The sequence below is a fragment of the Panicum virgatum genome, chromosome 5N, assembly GCF_016808335.1.
Source record: "Panicum virgatum strain AP13 chromosome 5N, P.virgatum_v5, whole genome shotgun sequence".
Taxonomy (NCBI): Eukaryota; Viridiplantae; Streptophyta; class Magnoliopsida; order Poales; family Poaceae; genus Panicum; species Panicum virgatum.
Window position 1 is genome coordinate 65,357,556 of NC_053149.1, and position 19,556 is coordinate 65,377,111.

The following is a 19,556-nucleotide window of genomic DNA, read 5'->3' on the forward strand; positions in this document are numbered from 1 at the left end:
CGATGACGAGCTCTTCTAGGAGGAGGAGGAGGAGGAGGAGGAGGAGGAGGAGGAGGGCACTGTTGTGCTCGTACAGCTTGGGGCCAACCACGCCAAGAACGTCTTCATCCTCATGAGCGATACCGGTGGAGGCCATTAAGGACGCCTTCTCGATCGAGTTCGGCGATGAGTACATGGTGCGCTCTTTGCAGAATTTCAAGTTCTATTGTAGTATTATTTTCAAATTTCAAGTCCCTTGACTGAGCATAGCAGTATTTCAGATACACGCTTACTAGAATGTGGAGAAATATACTCAGCTGAAACAATACATGTTCCTAAAGAAAATGAATATAGGATTTGTGAGTGTTTCCAACATGTTCTCACTCAGCAGTTATGCTTTGTGTTATAGAGAAGCGGTAAAATGAGGCTATGCATTCACTGATATATTGTTTGGTGTTCACTAATAGTCTTGACATATGAAACTGAAAAAAAAAATCAATCAATAATAGTTTCAGTTTTAGTGTCCCATGTCTTTTTTTATGCTAAAGCCTACACCTCATGAATGCTAGAATCTCAAATTTCGTTGTTCCCAATTCAAGGTGCTCACATTTACGAAATTTGAAATATTTATCTTGCTTGATGAGTATTTTAAAATAATTTGTATTGTCTGCTACGAGTTCAGAATGTATTCTACATGACTTGACATCATTTCAATTCCCAGTGACAACTCCAAGACCTATGAATATTTTGATTAATGGTCAGGGATGTCAAATTATTTTGGTTGTCAAATTGATTCACCAGAAGAAATGGTATTTCTGGTTACAAATCCATGGGTGAGTCTGTGCTCTCTGTTTACAAATTCAGGATTACGCCCGTTATCTATATTCACTGTGTTATCTAAGTGCTAAGTATGGCAGACAATGGATAACCAACGACTTTGAAACAATCAACTTGATCTATGTTGATATAACTAAAAAAATTAACTCAGATGACTATCCTTCTTACTATTCTCCATCTCTCGACATTAACCTTATTCTCTGGATACATATTTTTTCATTTCTCACAATTTCGGCCACATGGTTGAAGCGTCGTTTTGATTTGTGTTGTTCGATTTGTATGCTGCTACTTAAGGAGCCAGTGATCATGGTGGCGATGCAAGCTACATTTGATGGACAAGCAACGGGTACTTCTCTGTTCAATGATCTTTTAAATTTTTAATTAATTTCTCTTCACAGTTGTTGGCAAATTAAGAAGTGGCGGCAGGTTACCTGATTAAAGCTATTTTTGTTCTTAACAATGCAGATCTTTTAAAAGCTCGAATATTTGTCATAATTCAAATTGAGAATCAAGCAGAGTAGCTGAGTGTTCCATTTTATTTCCAATTGTAAAATATCTTTTGAATGCTCGAATATTTGTTTGTTTGTTCGAAAAGAAATACTTTTATGGGAACTGTAACCTCAAAAAATCCATTATTGTTCCTCTATTACCAAGGAAGCCTATTTCCATTTTTTTGGGAAAATGCAGGAGAGCTGCGCTTCATTGCATTAGAGAGAAAAGTAGTCCCCTTACAACTCCCATCTCACATACGGGGACCAAATATGAGAGATAGGTTCAAAAGATGAAAAGCTAGCTTATGAAACAAATTAGAGCATGACCAAAACCTTGACCTAGCTGACTAGATTACACCAAATAAGTTGAGATCCCTCTTGATAAAGTTGACCGAGGGAGCCACCCCCTCAAACACACAAGCATTCTTGTGCTTCCATATCATCCAAGCGCCCAAAATTATTAGGGAGTTTACTCCTCTCTTATAGTCTTTTTTCACTTTCTTCATCACCTTGCGCACCATTCCACGAAGCTACGCTCCCACTGCCTTGGAATGCAATCACCAAGATTCAGTGGTGATAAAAGATTGTGTTCCCAATTTATTTAAGTTCCTTAATTCTTTGGGGCACACTCTTCCATTCTTTTTTTTACCAGGTTGGCTCCACAAGCCTTTTCTTAGACCTTTTTTTCAGGCTTTTCTAAATTTGGTCCTTATGCTTTATTTGGCAAATTTCCTGTCCTTTCTTCTTTCCAATGGATCTCTGATAGCCCTTTTGCTTTTTCAGATACCTTCGCTGTTATTGTTGGCATATCTAAAATGCATGTCTGATTACCTACATCTCAAATCAGAGGCTAAAAGGGTAGCTTTAAAAGATTTAAGGTGGATACCTCTTTCCAATTATATTTATTGCATTTTCTTTGAGTTGGCTTCAAAAGCAACTGATATATATTGTTGTGCCTATTTCTTTGAGTTAGCTTTAAACGAGCCATATTATTGTTTTTGCTCTAACTATGCATCATTTCTAGAATCTAATTTGAATGTTTAAGCAGTTGAGAATTCCAGTCTTCAGGTTAGTTGGATGTTCAAATGTGTAACTTTAAATTGATTGCTATATATTTTTACTTCAATGTTGTATGATCTAAATGTTTTAGCTTATCTCATCAATTTTTTTTGGTAGAAACATGTTTAGTATTTTAAATTTTTAAGGCTTGCTTGGCTTGCACTTGTTCTGCTAAAATGTGTTTGGTATTTTAAATTTTTCTTAGTAGACTCTTCTCTGTTGTATGGGCCTAAACTAGCCATCTTTAATAATACCCTTTTGTGCATTTGTTTTCTTCAGGTTCTTTTGAGGGATCGAGTGACTGATGGAGCAAGCTAAAGAGTTGGTGGAGTACATGTATTATATTTGTTTCCTCCTAATTGTGATGATACCCTAAAAAAAAATTGTGATGATGATTTGCCAGCCAATACCACTCTAACATAAAATTTATAAGTTAATTTTTTATGACAGATTGCTAATGTAGGTAACTTGGATGGAGATTATTAAGTCTCGTAATTAAGTTAACATTGAGCAGCACTATCTCACTTTCATTGATTTCACTTTTCAAATGGGTAGCCTGTGTTGGTCCCTCATAATTTGTCTTCTTTTTCCAATATATCAAGTGCCAGTCTATTATAATTTTGCTTTGCATGTATTAGTGGGAGCTCTAAAGTTTAAACCATCATCTTCGTGTTTAAAATATGATGGTGACAGGAGGCATGTGAAAAGCCATTGGAGATGGCAAATGGGATACACTGATGGTTAGACTGGCACATGGTGGGATTAGACCTCAGGTCGAGATGTGATAGAGAATTGGTTTTTGAAGGAAGATGTGGGTTCAGAGTTATGAAGGTTATTGTCTGAATTCGACTTACCGTAATGAAAAAAAATATCTGTGTTAGAGATTTTGTATATTTGTCTCATTTGGAAATTTGGGACTTACCAAATGATCTAATGGGATCTTTTGCACAACACAGATTTCACTGGAAAAATGCAAATCTTATATGACATTTCTGTGGTCCTATGCATTGAAGATTTATTAGGTTTTTTTAAAACACGTGCGATGGCGGCATCGACCACAGGAGGCGGTGACGGATGCGCAGCTGGCGGCGACGCGGGTGTTGGTGGTGGAGCGGCGGCGGCTCTTGCCGCTTGGCTCGACACCGCAAAGGAGGACGGCGTCACTGCGCTCCTACGGCTCCAGGCCATCATGGTGGCCACGGTACGACAATATTTCTCCATCCCACGCTCGGACCTCTCGCTTTTGGTCGAGTTTGCCTGAACCTCCAACTTTGTCGAAGGCCTAGATCCACCTCCACACCGTATGTTGTGCATTATCATCAAGGCTATAGAACTGTTCTTTTCTGTTGTTCTTTCTGCAATTTTCCTTGGTGTTGCATTTGTAATTAGCTCTCCTTTTGTAGTAGTCTACGAAAATCCTATATTTATGATTAAAATTATTTCTATCTAAAGCTAAGTTGCCACCTTAGCGACCTAGAAATCTCAGTGTGAAATTAGGTGTTTGCCAGCTATTCTCTACATCAATTGTTCAATAGAGTATGTTTCCTGGTTTTTGCTTTAATGGTCTACTCACTGTTAAAACACAGATGAAAACATATAGAGAGCAGAGGTGGTTCAGCTTGGATGTGGTATATAAATGAAGATGCCCCAGAGATTGAAAGGTTCTTTGATGGTTTTCTTTATTTATGTTGTTTCCTCCACTCTTTATGTGAAGAGTATTACCTGTTGATGAATCACATGATGGCTGAATCTCAGACAAAAAGTATGGATACATCGCAGTGGGCGGGCAACAATTTAGAAGGCTTGCGGAGCAAAAAAGTTTAGAAGCAAAACAAAATGTCTCTGAGTTTACAGGCATATAGTCGTGAGAATTTGAGCGAGTCTAACTGTATATTGTGCATTATCTCTCTCATACTATATTTGAGCAACCTGTTTTATACTTGAACAATATGCTAAAATGGATAAGTACACCTTGAACGCAGGCTCTGCTTTTTCCTCAGTTGATTAATGATGTTTTGGTGATTGTATTTGGCGATCTTGTTAGATATCATATCAGTCCTATTGGTATTATAAACACAGTTTTTTAACCAAAAAAATTCTAATGATCGACTTCCTGAACTTCAAGAAACAGTTCTTGAAAAGGTATTTTGGGCACACTCTTCCATTCCTGTTTTCGACATAGGTTGGTTCAACCAGATCTTTTCTTACACTTTTTTCCAGGCTTTTGTGAATTTGGTCCTTACTCATTATTTAGCAAATTTCCTATCCTTTCTTCTTTCTATTAGAGCTCTGATAGCCTTTGCTTTTTCAGATATCATCATTGTTATTGGCATATCTGAAATGCATGTCTGATTACCTACAAGTCTAATCAGTATCTAAGAGGGTTATTGCTCTAAAAGATTTTAAGGTGGATACCTCTTTCCAATTATATCTGTTATGTTTTCTTTGAGTTGCTTTCGATAGCAGTTGATATATACTGTTGTGCCTATGTAGTTTACAGGAACAACTAGATTAATCTTGTGCTCTGGAAGCCGAGCGGTCGCACGAAGAGCCTCCCTGCGCTTGCCTGACACTTGCACGCGGGAAGCCGTGAGAGGCACTCGCAACCGGCTGCACGCCCTCGTCCGATAGGGTATGTCATCCCTGGTTTCGCAGTCGCGAGGTGCTGACGAGGCTCCTCGGGTTTGGGATGAAGCAGTCAATTTTAGGAAGAGGATAAGGTGTGCTCGGTGATTATGGGTAAGGCTAATTGATATTAGTCTATTTAATCATTTCTTTTAGAATTTAGGTGCTAGAGAGGAACAAACTTTGCTGAGCAACAATGGCTGAGTGGGAGAGGCAAAGGAGTTGGAGCAAGAAAAGATAAGGCAACTCTCCATGATCGTGGGCTTGTGTAATCAAGATTATGCAGCTCATTGCTTCAATCTATATCATTTTTGTCGAGATGCATTGACGACGTTGTGATTTCATATGTGAGAACAATCAATGGGTCCCTTCACCCTTCATATGTAATGGGCAGAATTTTTGTAGTAATTGACATTCAGAGGTAGCCTTAAGATTTCTGGTGGTTATGGCATATGCTAGGTGCCAAATAATATGCTAGGTCCCTTCACCCTTCATATGCTAGGATGGGCAACATTATAAGACAATCCCATGAGCAGGCATGTACCTTTGTGTACCTCAGTACGTCCAAAATAATAGCAACAACCAAGCGAACGGAGGGAAAAAGAAATGAAGAAAAGCCCAAATAAAAACCATATAGATATTGGAAGGCAAACAAAAGTAATCCCAAATAATAAACTTATTATATATTAGGATGTTTTTATAATTATATATTTTATATGTTTTGAATATTTTGTGTATTTTCACCATAATTTAGATCCCGTTGCTTGTTTTCACCATATATAGTTTCTTAAAAATGTTTGTTGCAACTAAAATTTAATGTAATTATTTTTTATAATATTATTTTTTAGACACGTGCGATGTCGCACGTGCACCCTACTAGTAAACTAAAAGACAGCAAAGTCAGTCCAAGTTAAATAGGAGGCCTTTCCCTGTCTCGGCTGAAGCCCAAACCAAACAGCAAAGCCCTTTCAGTTTTCAACGATAGTACTATGAGACAGCCGACGAGGCGATGAGCCGATGACTGGCGAGCAGGGCCGGGGATACGAAGGGAGTGGCGGAGTGGGACCGCTCATCATGGACGCCGAGGTGGAGGCCCTCCTGCTGCTCCCGCAGCCGGCGGCTATAACATCCCGTAATTTTTACGGAATGTTATAATTCCCAAAAATGCTAGTTTTCAAAAACTTTTTGTGTGAATGTGAAAATAGTTAGGATAATATAAGGTTGCCTTCTAAATTCCCTCTAAATTCCTAGTAAATTAAAAACAAATTATAAGGACTCTAATGCTAGTGTGATTTCTTTGGATTTTGTTTGGAGTTTTTGGATCTACCTTGTTTATTTGAAATTTGATTTTATATCTCTTGTTTGAAAATTGTGTGGATTACAAATTTGAATTGAGCCATTCAAATTTGAAATCTATGCTAACCTCTAACTTGGCCTTGGAACAAAACCCAACTAACATCTAACCCAACCATCTAACAAGACCTAACCAAACCCACCAGCCTGCTAACCCCCTAGACCAGCAAGCCAACCCAGCCAGCCCGTTACCGCCGGCCCAACCCGAAGCCTGCAACCAGCCCAGCCTAACCCTTCGACCGGCCTGCTAAAACCTGGCCTGCATGGCCCAAGCCGCACACCCCGCCGGCCCACATCGCGGGCCAGCTCGCCGCGCAGCCCAACCCAGCGCCACACCCCCTCACCCCTCTCTCTGTGCCGCTGACGAACCGTCCCCACCGGCAGCTTTCCCTTCCCTCTGTTCTTCTCCTCCGCGCGACGACGCCGCCCTTGCTCTCACCTGCCCGCGCGCGTGCCTCCGCTCCGCGCCAAGGAGGGACAACGGCCTCACCTGCCACGCCAGCAGACGCCCGCCGCGAACTGCGCTGCCCTGTCCCCCTTGCCTTGCTCGCCAAGCCCCGCCGCGGAGGCCCTTGATGCGCGCCACGTAGCCCCATCCGCGAACCGCCATCCGCGGTGCAATCCTCGGCGTCCGTGCCACCGTGAGGACCAAGCCAAGCCCGAGCGCCGCCTATAAAGCCTCCAATCGGCCTCCGCGCAAACCCTAGGCCCCGGGCTCTTTTCCCTTCCGCCACCGCCTCCAATCGAGAAGGGGAAAGCCGAAGCAGAGGAAGGAAGAAGGAGAGGAGGAGCCGAGCTCGGGGAAGAGGACGCCATCGCCGCCGGGGGGAGGAGGACGCCGCCACCCGCCGGAGCTTCGCCAAGCCTGCGCCCGAACGGCTCCACCAACGTTGCTGCGTGTCCTGCACTGCCCCGACCGTCCCCTGCTTCGCCTCTCCGAGGCACCGAGCCCGTCTTCTCCGAGCCCGACGGGTGAGCCGCCGCCACGCCGACCTTCCCTGAACCCCGTTAGCCGTCCCTAGGACCTCCATCCCCTTTTGTGTGCGCGTTGCAGGGACCCGTCGCGCCGCCACCATAGCCTCGCAGCCGCCATCGCCCCTGTTCTGCGCCGCCGAACCGAGCCCGCTCGGGATGGCCACACCGCGGCCCTGGAAGGTAGGTGCCCGCGTGCGTGCGTGCGTGCGCTACCCATGCCTGGGCGCAGCATTTTGGCGCGCCACGGTGAGCCCCACCGCCGCGGCCACGCCGTGCGTGTGTCACGTGCGTGCGCGCGTGTGTTGGCACCTAGGCACGGGCCTTTGCCCCGCCTTGCTGCCTGAACCCCGCGCCGCGGAACCAGTCCCTGCCCGTGCCTTGGCCTTCGTTTGTTTCCGTCTTGACCAGCTCCGCACACGACTGCGCCACGCCAGGCAAGCCCCGGCCACAAACGCACCGCACCAGCCTGCCACGCCAAGGCCGCGCCGTGTCGAGTGCGCGCACACGCCACCTGCAGGGCACACGGGAACACACACACCTGGATCTCACCCTCGCGCACGTCGTGGCCGTGCCACCGCCGCGCCAAGCTTTGCCCTTGCCCGTTGGCCGCCGTCCTTTGCCCCGCGACACCTTTTTGCCTCGCCCTAGCCCTGCTCTGGCCTCGCCTCGCCGGAGCAGATCCGTCCCGCCGCCTTGGCCTCACCGTCGACCTGCGCCCCGTCCTCTTGCCACCCTCGTTCTGCTGCCGTGCCGTCGGCGACCACGACCAAGCCACCACCGTGCCGGCCTTGTCCTGCGCATGCGCTGCCCGTAGCCCGACCTTGTGCCGTCTCCGCTTCCGCCGCTACTTCGCCTTGGCCCCTGCCGCCGTCTCAGCCGCCGTCGCCGCCAAGAGAAGCCTCACCGTCACCGGTACTCCGCTCTGCCGCCGGACCTCGCCGTTGGACCGCCGCCTCTCTGTTCCGCCTGGCACACACCCTGTAGCACACACGGCCACACGCTCCCGTGCTGCGCCGGCCCAAGACAGCCCGTGAAGAGAAGGAAAGGAGAAGAAAAGAAGAAATGGGCCGTCAACCTGAGCCGGCCCAATCCGTTGAAGCCGAGCCATTGGGACTTTGAGCCGGCCTATGGAGCCGCTCCCTGAAGCTAGCCCAAAACACCGAGCCGCGGAACGGATCGAGCCAAGCCGAGATCTTGGGCCGCCGAGCCGTCCTGACATCTTTTGAGCCCGCGAACACAACCGCCCCTTTTTCCCTTTTTCTTTTTCTTTTACCAGACCTGACACGCGGGGCCCACATGTCATTCTCTCTATGAGGCTGACTGGTGGACCCCACTGACCGCGGACCCCGCTGACCTGGCCGTGGACCTGTTGACCGTTGACTTAGTCAATGTTGACCAAGTCAACACTGACGTCATGATGACGTCAGTGGAGCCTGACCTCGTGCTGACGTCATGCTGACATCAGCATGACACGTGGCATGCCCAGAGGCTGCCACGTGGCTGACTGAGTGTTTTCTTTGTCTGAAAACTTTTATTTAATTCTAGAATTTGTTTTAAGCTTCAGAAAATCATAATAAATCAACCGGAGCTCCGAAAATTATGAAATCAGTTTCATAATTCTTCTAAAATCATGATCTACGCGTTAGAGCAGGTTTTGTTGTGAGTTGGATCTTATTTGAGTAGTTTTGTGCATTTTTGCACTTTGACCCCTATAGTAATCCGTAATTACGATTAGGTCCTACTGCTGAAGGGAAGATCGACGACCAGGACTACCAGGAGGCCCAGGAGTTTTACGAGGAGCACTCAGGTTCACATCCATCTACGACTTGAATTCCTATTAGGCATTGCTTGCTAGAATTGCTATCGCTTTACTTGTGTGTGTGTGAGATAAGGCTGCATGGCCTACTTATACCGTATTCCTTGCATCCCTATACCTTGATTGATTCTTGGATGCCTTGGCTACTATGAGAGTGTATGGGTATGGGAATTCCATGATATGATAGTCTTGGCATGCATGAGACCTACTTTGTGAGGAGCCAGAGATAGGGCTTTTAGCGGAGGCAAGCTACTGGCCGGGAATGTGTATTGGGCACATTCTGGGGAGCACCTGTGGCGGGTGCGGGAAGAGAAGAGAAGGAGGGGCAATACCTGTTATGGGTGCCCAAGGAGAGGCAATACCTGTTATGGGTGCCTTTGGCGGACCACTGCGGAGGACTGCGTGCCCCCGGCTCTTATGGACATATGCGGTAACTATGATTTGTGGGACTTTGTAAACGTGCACACCACTTGTCCATTATGTGGGTGGACCCGGTCCGAGCTAGCTATGCGCGTCACCAGACCTGTTAGAAGTAGGGTATGTGCGGGGGAGGCCCGATGCGGGAGTAGCATGGGCCTTATATAAACTCCGGATGGCAAGGGGTGGGGCCACACAACTCCAGGGCGACCTCTTGCGAGAGGATGCATCCCAACCTGGGGGGACAGGATGGTGTCGTAGCGGTTAGTCCCGTTCTCAGTAGACCGGTGCCTTGGAGTCAGTCGGAGTTGTCTGCTGGCTGGCGACAGGGCGAGTGGGTACATGTGTACAACCCCTGCAGGGTGAAAACTATACGTATAGCCGCGTACTCGGTCATGTATATTTCTACTTTTTTGTTACATCATTTAGAGTAGTAAACCCAGCTTTCTACCTCCCTCTAGTCCACTACCCCCTCTGGAGTCAGCTGAGGTGCAGGGAGAGGGAGTTCCTGCACCGACCTGGGATGGGTGAGAGACATAATTATGGATATGTGTAGATATTTATAAATACTTGTGCTTGCATAGGAAACCTCAGCCTATCCTTGGCTACTTTTTATACCTTTGCATCCACTTAAAACTTGCATATGGATGGTGACGTGAACCTATCCCGTCCTTGGGGATAGTTTGGCAAGATGCAGGATCCGATCAGGAGTTCGACGCCAACACCGATGGATGGTACGATTGAAGACTTAGAAGCCCGTGCTACGCTCAAGTGCTGCCTGTGGAGTTGAAGTTTGAGATGAAGGATGGCCTGAAGACCGGCTACCGTTTCCGTTTTCTGCTTGTTCCATTTAGCCCAATGGGCTTGTAATAAATTCGTACTGCAGATCCTATGGATCTTGTAATAATTAAATCCATGTTTGAACTTGTTTTAAGTGAGTATGAACTGATTTACTGCCTGAAATGAGCTATGTATGTGATAGCTACTGATCCAGGGAGTATCACGACGATACAGGGATTCGGGTTCTTCTTTCGAAAACCCGGGTTGTTTCAGCGGCCGCCCTGGACCACCTCGGCCGGCCGGCCTCCCGTCGCACCACCGGCCGGGGGCCCGCCGCCGTCTTCATCATCGGTACCCAGAAAGTCAACAGGGCCGTCGTCGCCGTCTCTCTTGCCGCAATCTAACCTGCGTGCCGTCTGCCGCAGGGGTGGAGATCTCGGAGCGGTTCGCGTTCTCCGGCATCTCGGGGAACCTGATCACCTACCTCACCGGCCCGCTCGGGCAGTCCACGGCGTCGGCCGCCGCGGCCATCAACGCCTGGAGCGGCGCCGCGCTCATGCTGCCGCTGCTCGGCGCCGCCGTCGCCGACTCATGGCTCGGCCGGTACCGCGCTATCATCAGCGCCTCCCTCGTCTACATTCTGGTTTGCTCTGTATTCTGTCATCTTTGATTCGCTGCTAGCACCAACATTTACCCTGGGTTCAAGCGTTCAACTGCTACAGGGAACGGGCTGTAGGCAACTTCCTCAGTCATAACTCAGCTGCAGTAGGCACTACGCTGGTACGCTTTAGGCAGCCGCAAGTGCTACTAGCATGCACTTAATACTGGAGTTATCCATGTGCGTGCTGGAATTTGTTTCTGAATTTATAAATGCTTCTTAATGGGATAAGAACAATAATTCTAAAAATAGAATAAGGAAAATGACTCAAAATGGGTAAGAACGATGATTCTATAAATGGGATAAGAACAATGATTCTATAAATGGATTTAGAATAGAGTCCGTTAAACTTTTGCTAGAATTGCTCCTCTGGAGCTAAACCTTTGGATACTCGATGGAGTTTAATAGTTTATGTAGTTCCATAACTCCATTGATCTTGTCAGTTCATTTTTTCATGACAAACTATCTTGTCAGTTTATTCACGACTTGCTCCATGTAAGCTTTGGATGGCATGAAGCAGATAAGAGAACTTGTGGGCTCCAATCCTATAATTTCCATTAAAAAAGATCAAACTCCACTATCAAAAGTTAATTCTGTCCAACTTCCTGACTCTTGAATGGACAGTTAATATTAAAAATCACTGGATAAAATTTGCCCCGGAGCCAAATGATTGGGATCAAATTACTAAACTTTCTGCTATTTTGAATAATCACATTTTGTAAAACATTACCATAGAGGCATACACAATTGTTTGGTTTGTTTAATTGGTGCTTGATGTAGTATTCAAAGAGCCTGGGAAAAATTACCAATCGACATGCTGCGCGTCACTTTTTCTGAAATCAAATGACATTCAGCTTGCTGGGTTATATGCAACTTTTGCTGAATTGTATTGGCCATTCAGGGACTGGGCATGCTCCCCCTATCATCAAGTTTTGTGCCACAACAACCGTCGGAATTTGAAGATAATGTGGATTCTTCTGTATCCTGGATGGGTATTCATTTAGCTTTCTTCTATGTGTCACTTTACGTGGTGGCTTGTGGTCAAGGTGGCCACAAACCATGTGTGCAAGCATTTGGGGCTGATCAATTTGTTGAGAATGATCCTGAAGAATGTGCGTCAAGGAGCTCCTTCTTCAATTGGTGGTATTTTGGTACTTATGGATCCAATATTGCCACAGTTTCAATCTTGAATTACATTCAAGATAACATAAGCTGGCAGTTTGGGTTCGGAATCCCATGCATTGCCATGGCTGTTTCTCTTACAATTTTCTGGCTTGGTACGAAGAAGTATCGCTTCTATCCTCCAACGAATAGCAGAGGTCTATTTGGATATATTGCTAAATCGCTTCTTGCATGGATTCGATGCTGGTGTGCACCAAAGTAAGCCTTTTTTCGAACTGTTAGTGAGCTCTTTCTCTCCAAATCATGACCTTATTTTTCCCCCCTTTGGGGCATGCAGATCATCTGATGATTCTCACTGTGCCATAGCATCATCATCCAAGGGAGACAAGTACAAAGCAGAAACAAATTTTTTTTCTGACAATGCTGTTGCAGTGCTTAAATTGCTCCCGATAGGGGCAACCTGTCTGATCTATGCAGTTGTCTTTGCCCAATGGATGACACTCTTCACTAAGCAAGCAAGCACACTAGATAGGTGGATAGGTACCTTACAGGTACCAGCTGCTACCCTTCAAAGCTTTATCAGTGTGTCAATCATCATCTTTGTTCCTATATATGACCGCATCCTCATTCCGCTAGCTAAGAAATACTCGAAGAACACTTGTGGTATCACGACATTGCAACGAATAGGAATTGGGTTGGTTATTTCTGTGATCCTGATGATTGTTGCAGCCCTTGTGGAGATGAGAAGGCTCCGGATAGCAAGAGACTGTGGCCTAGTGGACAAACCTGAGGTCACAATCCCTATGAGCGTCTGGTGGGTTGTCCCTCAATTTATTCTGTCTGGCTTAGCGGACGTGTTCACAATGGTGGGCTTGCAAGAATTCTTCTATGATCAAGTACCAGATGGTTTACGCAGTTTGGGCCTTGCTTTATACCTGAGCATATTTGGAATTGGGAGCTTCATCAGTAGCTTTCTTGTGTACGCAATCGACAAGGTGACCAGTAGGGAAGGAGACGGTTGGTTCTCTAACAATCTAAACCGAGGGCATCTTGACTACTTCTATTGGCTTTTGGCTGTGCTATGTTTTTGGTTTGGCTGCGTACCTGTACTTTTCACGAGTGTATGCCCACAAGAAAAAGGGGCACGGGCTTTTGGTACAGTGATTGTCTACCAATACCCATTAGGAATAAAATATGCCTGAGCAGCGCTTGTGGATGCATCTCGGTCGTCATGGCAGGCTTTTGTGGAAGTTCTTCAAAGGCTCAGGTTGGAAGATGGTTTGCAGCTTATCATTGGTTAATACAGATGTCGTACAGTGTCATCAGCATAGATGCTGTACTTACTCTTTTCCCTATGTCATCTCTGTTCTGAGCTGAATTTTGATATGCTCAAGCAGTCAAGCTACATGATGCAGTGACTGGTTGCGAAATGCCAGCTCTCTCCGAACCTGTGCAAAAATCTTGAAAGCTATGATATGATCTTGGAATTGCTATACGCAAATTTTTCAATGCAACGGCACCAGATGGCCAAGCGGGAAATTCTCCCCGCTGTCAGTTTGCTCTGTTGAGATTAATTATGTTCAATACTTCATTCATTTTGCTTGATGACGATGAACACTTGTTTGTGAGGGATTTCCTCACCTTGAAAGATCCTTCCGCTGCGCTCATTTCACAGATTCCACCAAGTGTACATGAGGGACCACGCTATCGCGCGACGGGTCGTGCCAACACGAATCACGCGACCTATCCCCTTCTAACACAACCACTGCATGGCCCGTAGGCGCAACATGACTCATGAGTGTGCTATGTGATATGTGGAGACATCGCTTTCCCAGATGATGCAGCTGTTGATATCAAGAAAAATGATTCCTTTTTCTTTAATTGATCATTACTCTCTCATTAATAATCCATTTTCAAATCCGATTACGCCATTGTGATCCCTATGATGAGATCTACAAAACTAGGCACATGATGCATATGTTTCGAAGCTGTTTTATGTAACTATCAACTTATGTTGTACCTATAGTAGCAAGTTATACTGTATAGTATGTGGCAATTTATGGATCAAACTTATATACCAACTGAAAAAACAATTTCTATAGAGATGATGTAGTAACTTATATAGAAAGAATGTGTTAACTTTTGTTATAGAATCTTATGTTGTATGCTTGCTTGTCTAGTAGCAAATTTACGTAGACATACATATATCAACTTATGTCAAAGATCATGTACCAACTTGTATAGAGATAAAATGGCAATTTATACAGATACTTCATTTGAGAAAAAAAAAGTATTGTAGCAATTTATGTAAATAATTTTCTGGCATATTTACACATAAATTGCTACATGCATAATATATAAATAGTTACTACACATAATATAAACATATTATAAGTTGCTAGAAAACTAAAAAATATTTCAAAACATATGATTCAGGGATTTTATTTTATATATCTCGTAAAAAAATTAGTGGTGCAAATTAAATTAAAAAACGGATAGTGTATGCCAAGTTGTGATGGTTTTACTCCCTTCTTATAGCAACCTAGAAATACGTTTGTTTAAAAAGACCCTGTATGTGTGGGATGCCGCTGGCAACCAATGCAACTCACGTGCGCTACAACAATAAATGTTGGGCTGTCCATGACCAAATAAAACTAGGGTCAGTTGGATCCATGCCACTCCAATTTCTTGAAATTGGATCTCATGTTGAAATCCATGCCATTGAGTGGCATGATTTTCAACATGACACCCAATTTCACGGAGTTGTGGTGGCATGAATCGAATTTTCCCATAAAACTAAGCTGGGCTGGCCCAAGACGTATCGCAGGGCGCAGATGGGCGGGCCATCGCTCCGAGCGCCGGAAATCTTGGATGGCCCACCAATCTTGGATGGCCATAACCAACGCCGGAAACGCCTTTGTCCTTCCCTTCCGTGGCCAAAGCCCAAACATGCCAAATGAGTTTGGGCAGACCTGGCCCGTTTGCCCTCTCTGTCCTCCCCTTCCGTGGCCAAAGCCATAGCCGCCGCCGCATCCTCGTAATCCAAATCTAGACTCGATGTGCTTCAAGATCGAGAGAAAGAGTTTGGGCTCGGGGCGATGAGCAAGTTGGGAGAGGTTCGGGCTCGATCGCGGGCGACGGCGGACGGTGAAATTGACCTCAGGAGGATATCGCCGCGGTTGATGAAGATGAAGGAAGCGAGCGCGTCGTTGGAGGCTGGGATCCTCAAACTGAAGGAGGAGCAGAAGGCTCTCATTGATCGCGGGAAGAAGATACGGGCTCGAGAGTATCGCGAGTTGGAGGCGGAGGCTCTTAAGCAAGGCATTAAGGTGCCGTGGACCCGCACCCAGCTTGCACGGGCTGCAAAGAATCGCAAGGCGGCGGAGGAGGTCCAGCCGGCAGGTGCCAGAAAGAAGAGGAAGAAGGTGGTCAAGACGATTGTGCCGCCGGCGCTCGTCGAATACATGATACTGAATCCCCACAATCCCTTCGTTGACTTCCTTGAAGACAATCAGGGCAAAACGCCGACTATACAGAGATCACCGACGACGAGGACTGCACCGAGGAGGACGACTGTGCCGATGACAAGGACAACTAGATCAGGAATATATGTGCAAGATCCAGCTGTGAGGGGATCTGTTGATGCGGTTTATACACTTGAAGAAACAAGTGGAACTGATGTAAGAAGGTCCTTATCACTAAACCCTTTTGCAAACGTTAGATGATTTCAGAATAAAGACAAGAGTTTAGAATTCTGCTCTTTGGTGCCTGGAGAATTTAGCATCGTCCGATTCATCGTTTTCACTTTTTAAAAGAACTTCTACTACTCGTGTGAGGTGCTATCATCAGTATCCTGCTCAAGGATTTTATTCACTACAATAAAATCATATTACATGGTAGAGCTAATGAGTTCAATGTGCTCTCTTGAGACACGTCTTACTGTCAAGAGATGCATGATTTCAAACTTCAAGACTCGATTACTTGAATAGGCACCGGGATATTATTCCAAATGTCAACACAAGTCATACAGTGTCATCCACAGATGTTGCGGTTACTCTTTTCCCTCATACCCTGTGTATGTCATTTTTGAGAGCTGAATTTTGATATGTACTCAAGTTACATGATACAATGACTGGCTGCAAAATGCCAGCTTTCTCGAAGCTGTGCAAAAAGCTATGCGCAAACTTTTCAATGCAACGGCTACAGATGGCCAAGTGGGAAATTATCCCCTCTGTTGATTTGCTCGTGTCTGTTGAGATTGATCATGTGCGGTATTTGATTCATTTTGATAACACCTGCATATTCTGGCCAATCTTTCGAGGTTCGAGAGTCGAGACCTGGATTTTAAATTGGAGGATGCCGTGGCGCTGTTATTACCCGCTGCAGAAATATGCCGTCGCTGTCTGTAGTTAGGTACAGCGACTCCTGCTCGGCTGGTAGTGCACCGCAGTTGTTACCGTCTCGATGGGATTTTAAAGTTGGAGGATGCTGACAGGTTAGCCCTGCCAAACGTGCTGCACAATGTTGTGTTTAAAGTATTCAGAGTAGGGATTATAATATGCTGTCCGAAATCATCTCTCCAGGCTGCAGGTTCACGCCATGGAGGCGGCCCTCCTTCCACGGCAAGATCCGCCGCTGGCTGCGGTGGACCACCTCGGCCGTCCGGCCGTCCGCGGCAGCTCCGGCCGGTGGCCGGCCGCGCTCTTCATCATCGGTACGGGACTCCAAGAACATGCGATGCCAAATTGCCGGTGCATGTGCAAGCCGAACTGCCGAAGGCCAAAACTCCTGTTGTCTGTGCTTGCAGGAATGGAAGTGGCGGAACGGTTCGCGTTCTGTGGCATCATGGGCAACCTGATCATGTACCTGACCGGCCCGCTCGGGCAGTCCACCTCGTCCGCCGCGGCGGCCGTCAACGCCTGGATGGGCGCCTCGTTCCTGCTGGCGCTGCTTGGTTCGGCAGTTGCCGACTCGTGGCTCGGCCGCTATCGCACCGTCGTCGCCGCATCCGTCCTCTACATCTTGGTAAGCAAGCACACACGTGTTGCCTCACCTTGGCCATCAGTCCCGAAGTGAGCAACAAAATCGCCCTGGTCCGATCACTTCGCATGGTGATACTGCAGCAGTGTCCTGTTCTTGTTCGCAAGGATTGGTCCAACACTTGATCCTGAATTTCTTCCGGTGATCCCATGTCCAGGGGCTGGCCATGCTCACCCTCTCATCAGTTCTTGTGCCACAAGTGCGAGTGGAGTGTGAAGGCAGGGTGGAGGCAGCTGAATGCTCAGATTTGTCTGGCCAAGTGGCATTTTTCTACTTCTCCCTCTATCTGTTGGCGTTTGCCCAGGGTGGACACAAACCTTGCGCCCAGGCATTCGGTGCGGATCAATTTGACGAGAATGAGCCTCAAGAACTGGCATCGAGAAGCTCTTTCTTCAATTGGTGGTTCTGGGCTGCATATGGCGGCAATACTTTTACCGTCTCCATACTTAACTACATTCAAGAAAGCGTAAGCTGGCAGCTTGGGTTTGGGATCCCGTGTGTTGCCATGATCCTTGCCCTTGCTGTTTTCTGTATTGCGAGGAAGACTTACCGCTTCTATCCTCCTAAGACTAGTGGAAACCCTTTTGGCCAAGTTGGCAAACCGTTTGCAGCATGGATTCGTGGTTGGCTTGCAGCATGGCACTCAAGGCAAGCTAGCTTACTGAAAGTCTGAAACCTCCCACTGAACCTATTCTTCTGATGCTGAAACCACATTCTCTCATTTTCCCTTGCAGATTACCTGCTGATTCTAGCTGCGATCTGCCAACACCGTCGTCACCGAAGGTGGATGCTAGTGATAGCGACACGGGCAGCTCGAATGATCCTCATGAAGCCACAGCATTGCTCAGGTTGTTTCCCATATGGGCTACCTGCCTGATTAACACGGTTGTTGGCGCACAGTGCTTCACTTTCTTCTCTAAACAGGCAAGCACACTGGACAGGAACATAGGGGGCTTAGTGGTACCAGCTGCTTCCCTGCTAAACTTGAGCAACGCTTCGATCATGATCTTTCTTCCAATCTATGACAAAATCTTCGTTCCGATAGCTAGGAAATTTACAAAGAACCCTTCAGGTATCACAGTGCTGCAGAGGGTCGGCACCGGCTTGGTTATTATGATCCTCATGGTGATTGTTGCTGCCTTGGTGGAGATGAGAAGGCTCAAGCTAGCAAGAGACTACGGCCTCTTGGATAAGCCTGGAGCTGTTGTTCCTATGAGCGTCCTATGGATGGTCCCTCAGTACATTCTGTTTGGGTTGGCTGATGCGGTTGCACTCGTCGGCCAGCAGGAATTCTTCTACGACCAAGTTCCTGATGGTTTCCGCAGCATGGGCTTGGCTTTGTACATAAGCATAGCTGGAATAGGGAACATCAGCAGCAGCTTTCTTGTTTATGCCATCGACAAGGTGACCAGTAGCACCGGGGGAAGCTGGTTCTCCAACAATCTTAACCGAGCCCATCTCGATTACTTCTACTGGTCTCTTGCACTGCTCGGTGCTTTTGGCCTCGCTGCTTACATCTACTGTGCACAAGCCTATGTGCATAAGAAAAAGGGTAGAATGATTGCGCATGAGATGAGCTCTTGAGTTTCATGACAGTCAAGCGCATAAACTAGCTATTGGTGTTCTTCGTACAGATTTTTATTCCAAAGTTATATGGGTTGCAGATGCTTTCATATGTTCTTGTACACTGCCTTTGAGGATGGATGACGGTTAAATTTGCTTGCAGTAGTCTTCTGGAAAAAGATCTAGCTAGTTTGAATTGTATTCTTGATCCTGATTTGTGTATTCCTATCTTGTTACAACAAGAAACCGTAACTACTTCGTTATTCCGATTGGGAACGTGGAGTATGGCTCAACAAACATTGCAGTCGGCTCTGTGCTACACAAGATGGCCGAACGGTCACAATCCCTGCACGGACGCTGCGGATTTGCACTAGGCCGGTCCTGTTTATTCTGTCCGGAGAAGAGCATTCTGATTCACGGGACTGCCAACTTGCTGAACAATTTTGGCGCAGAACTGCAGATTCTTGTGTGTGTTTGTAATTGCAGGCAAAGTACAGTGCTGCGGAATTCAGCTACAAAAACAGCACACCCCGGCATCACGGATGGACAGCATAACTGATGGTGATGGTGGAGAAAACGGAGGCGGCGCTCCTGCTGCCGTCTGGTCTTCCACAGCACCTCCGGCCGGTGGCCCGCCGCGCTCTTCATCATCGGTACGGTACTCGAAAGGCTTTGTCATATCTGTGTGCGACTTCCTGCGCACCCACCCCTTTGCCTTTGTGATTCCAATTCCTGGCCTTCCACTTTCTTCGGTAAGCAGGCAAGCACACTTGACAGGAGGAGGATATGGGCGCTTACTGATTGATACCCACTTCGGGCAAAACTTATGCCATGCCTCAGT

General features: G+C 46.5%; 1 protein-coding gene and 1 pseudogene across 1 annotated transcript; both read left to right on the plus strand.

The window, feature by feature from the left end:
- The first annotated feature begins 10,573 nt into the window (after nucleotides 1-10,573).
- Nucleotides 10,574-13,779, plus strand: LOC120672672 (annotated as a pseudogene).
- A 2,837-nt stretch (nucleotides 13,780-16,616) lies between these two features.
- LOC120672671 (protein NRT1/ PTR FAMILY 5.10-like) lies at nucleotides 16,617-18,978 on the plus strand. Its single transcript, XM_039953196.1, has 4 exons — nucleotides 16,617-16,826; nucleotides 16,920-17,137; nucleotides 17,310-17,800; nucleotides 17,887-18,978. The coding sequence occupies exons 1-4, from the start codon at nucleotides 16,712-16,714 to the stop codon at nucleotides 18,734-18,736; spliced, it is 1,674 nt and encodes a 557-aa protein (XP_039809130.1). The 5' UTR covers nucleotides 16,617-16,711; the 3' UTR covers nucleotides 18,737-18,978.
- The last annotated feature ends 578 nt before the right edge of the window (nucleotides 18,979-19,556 follow it).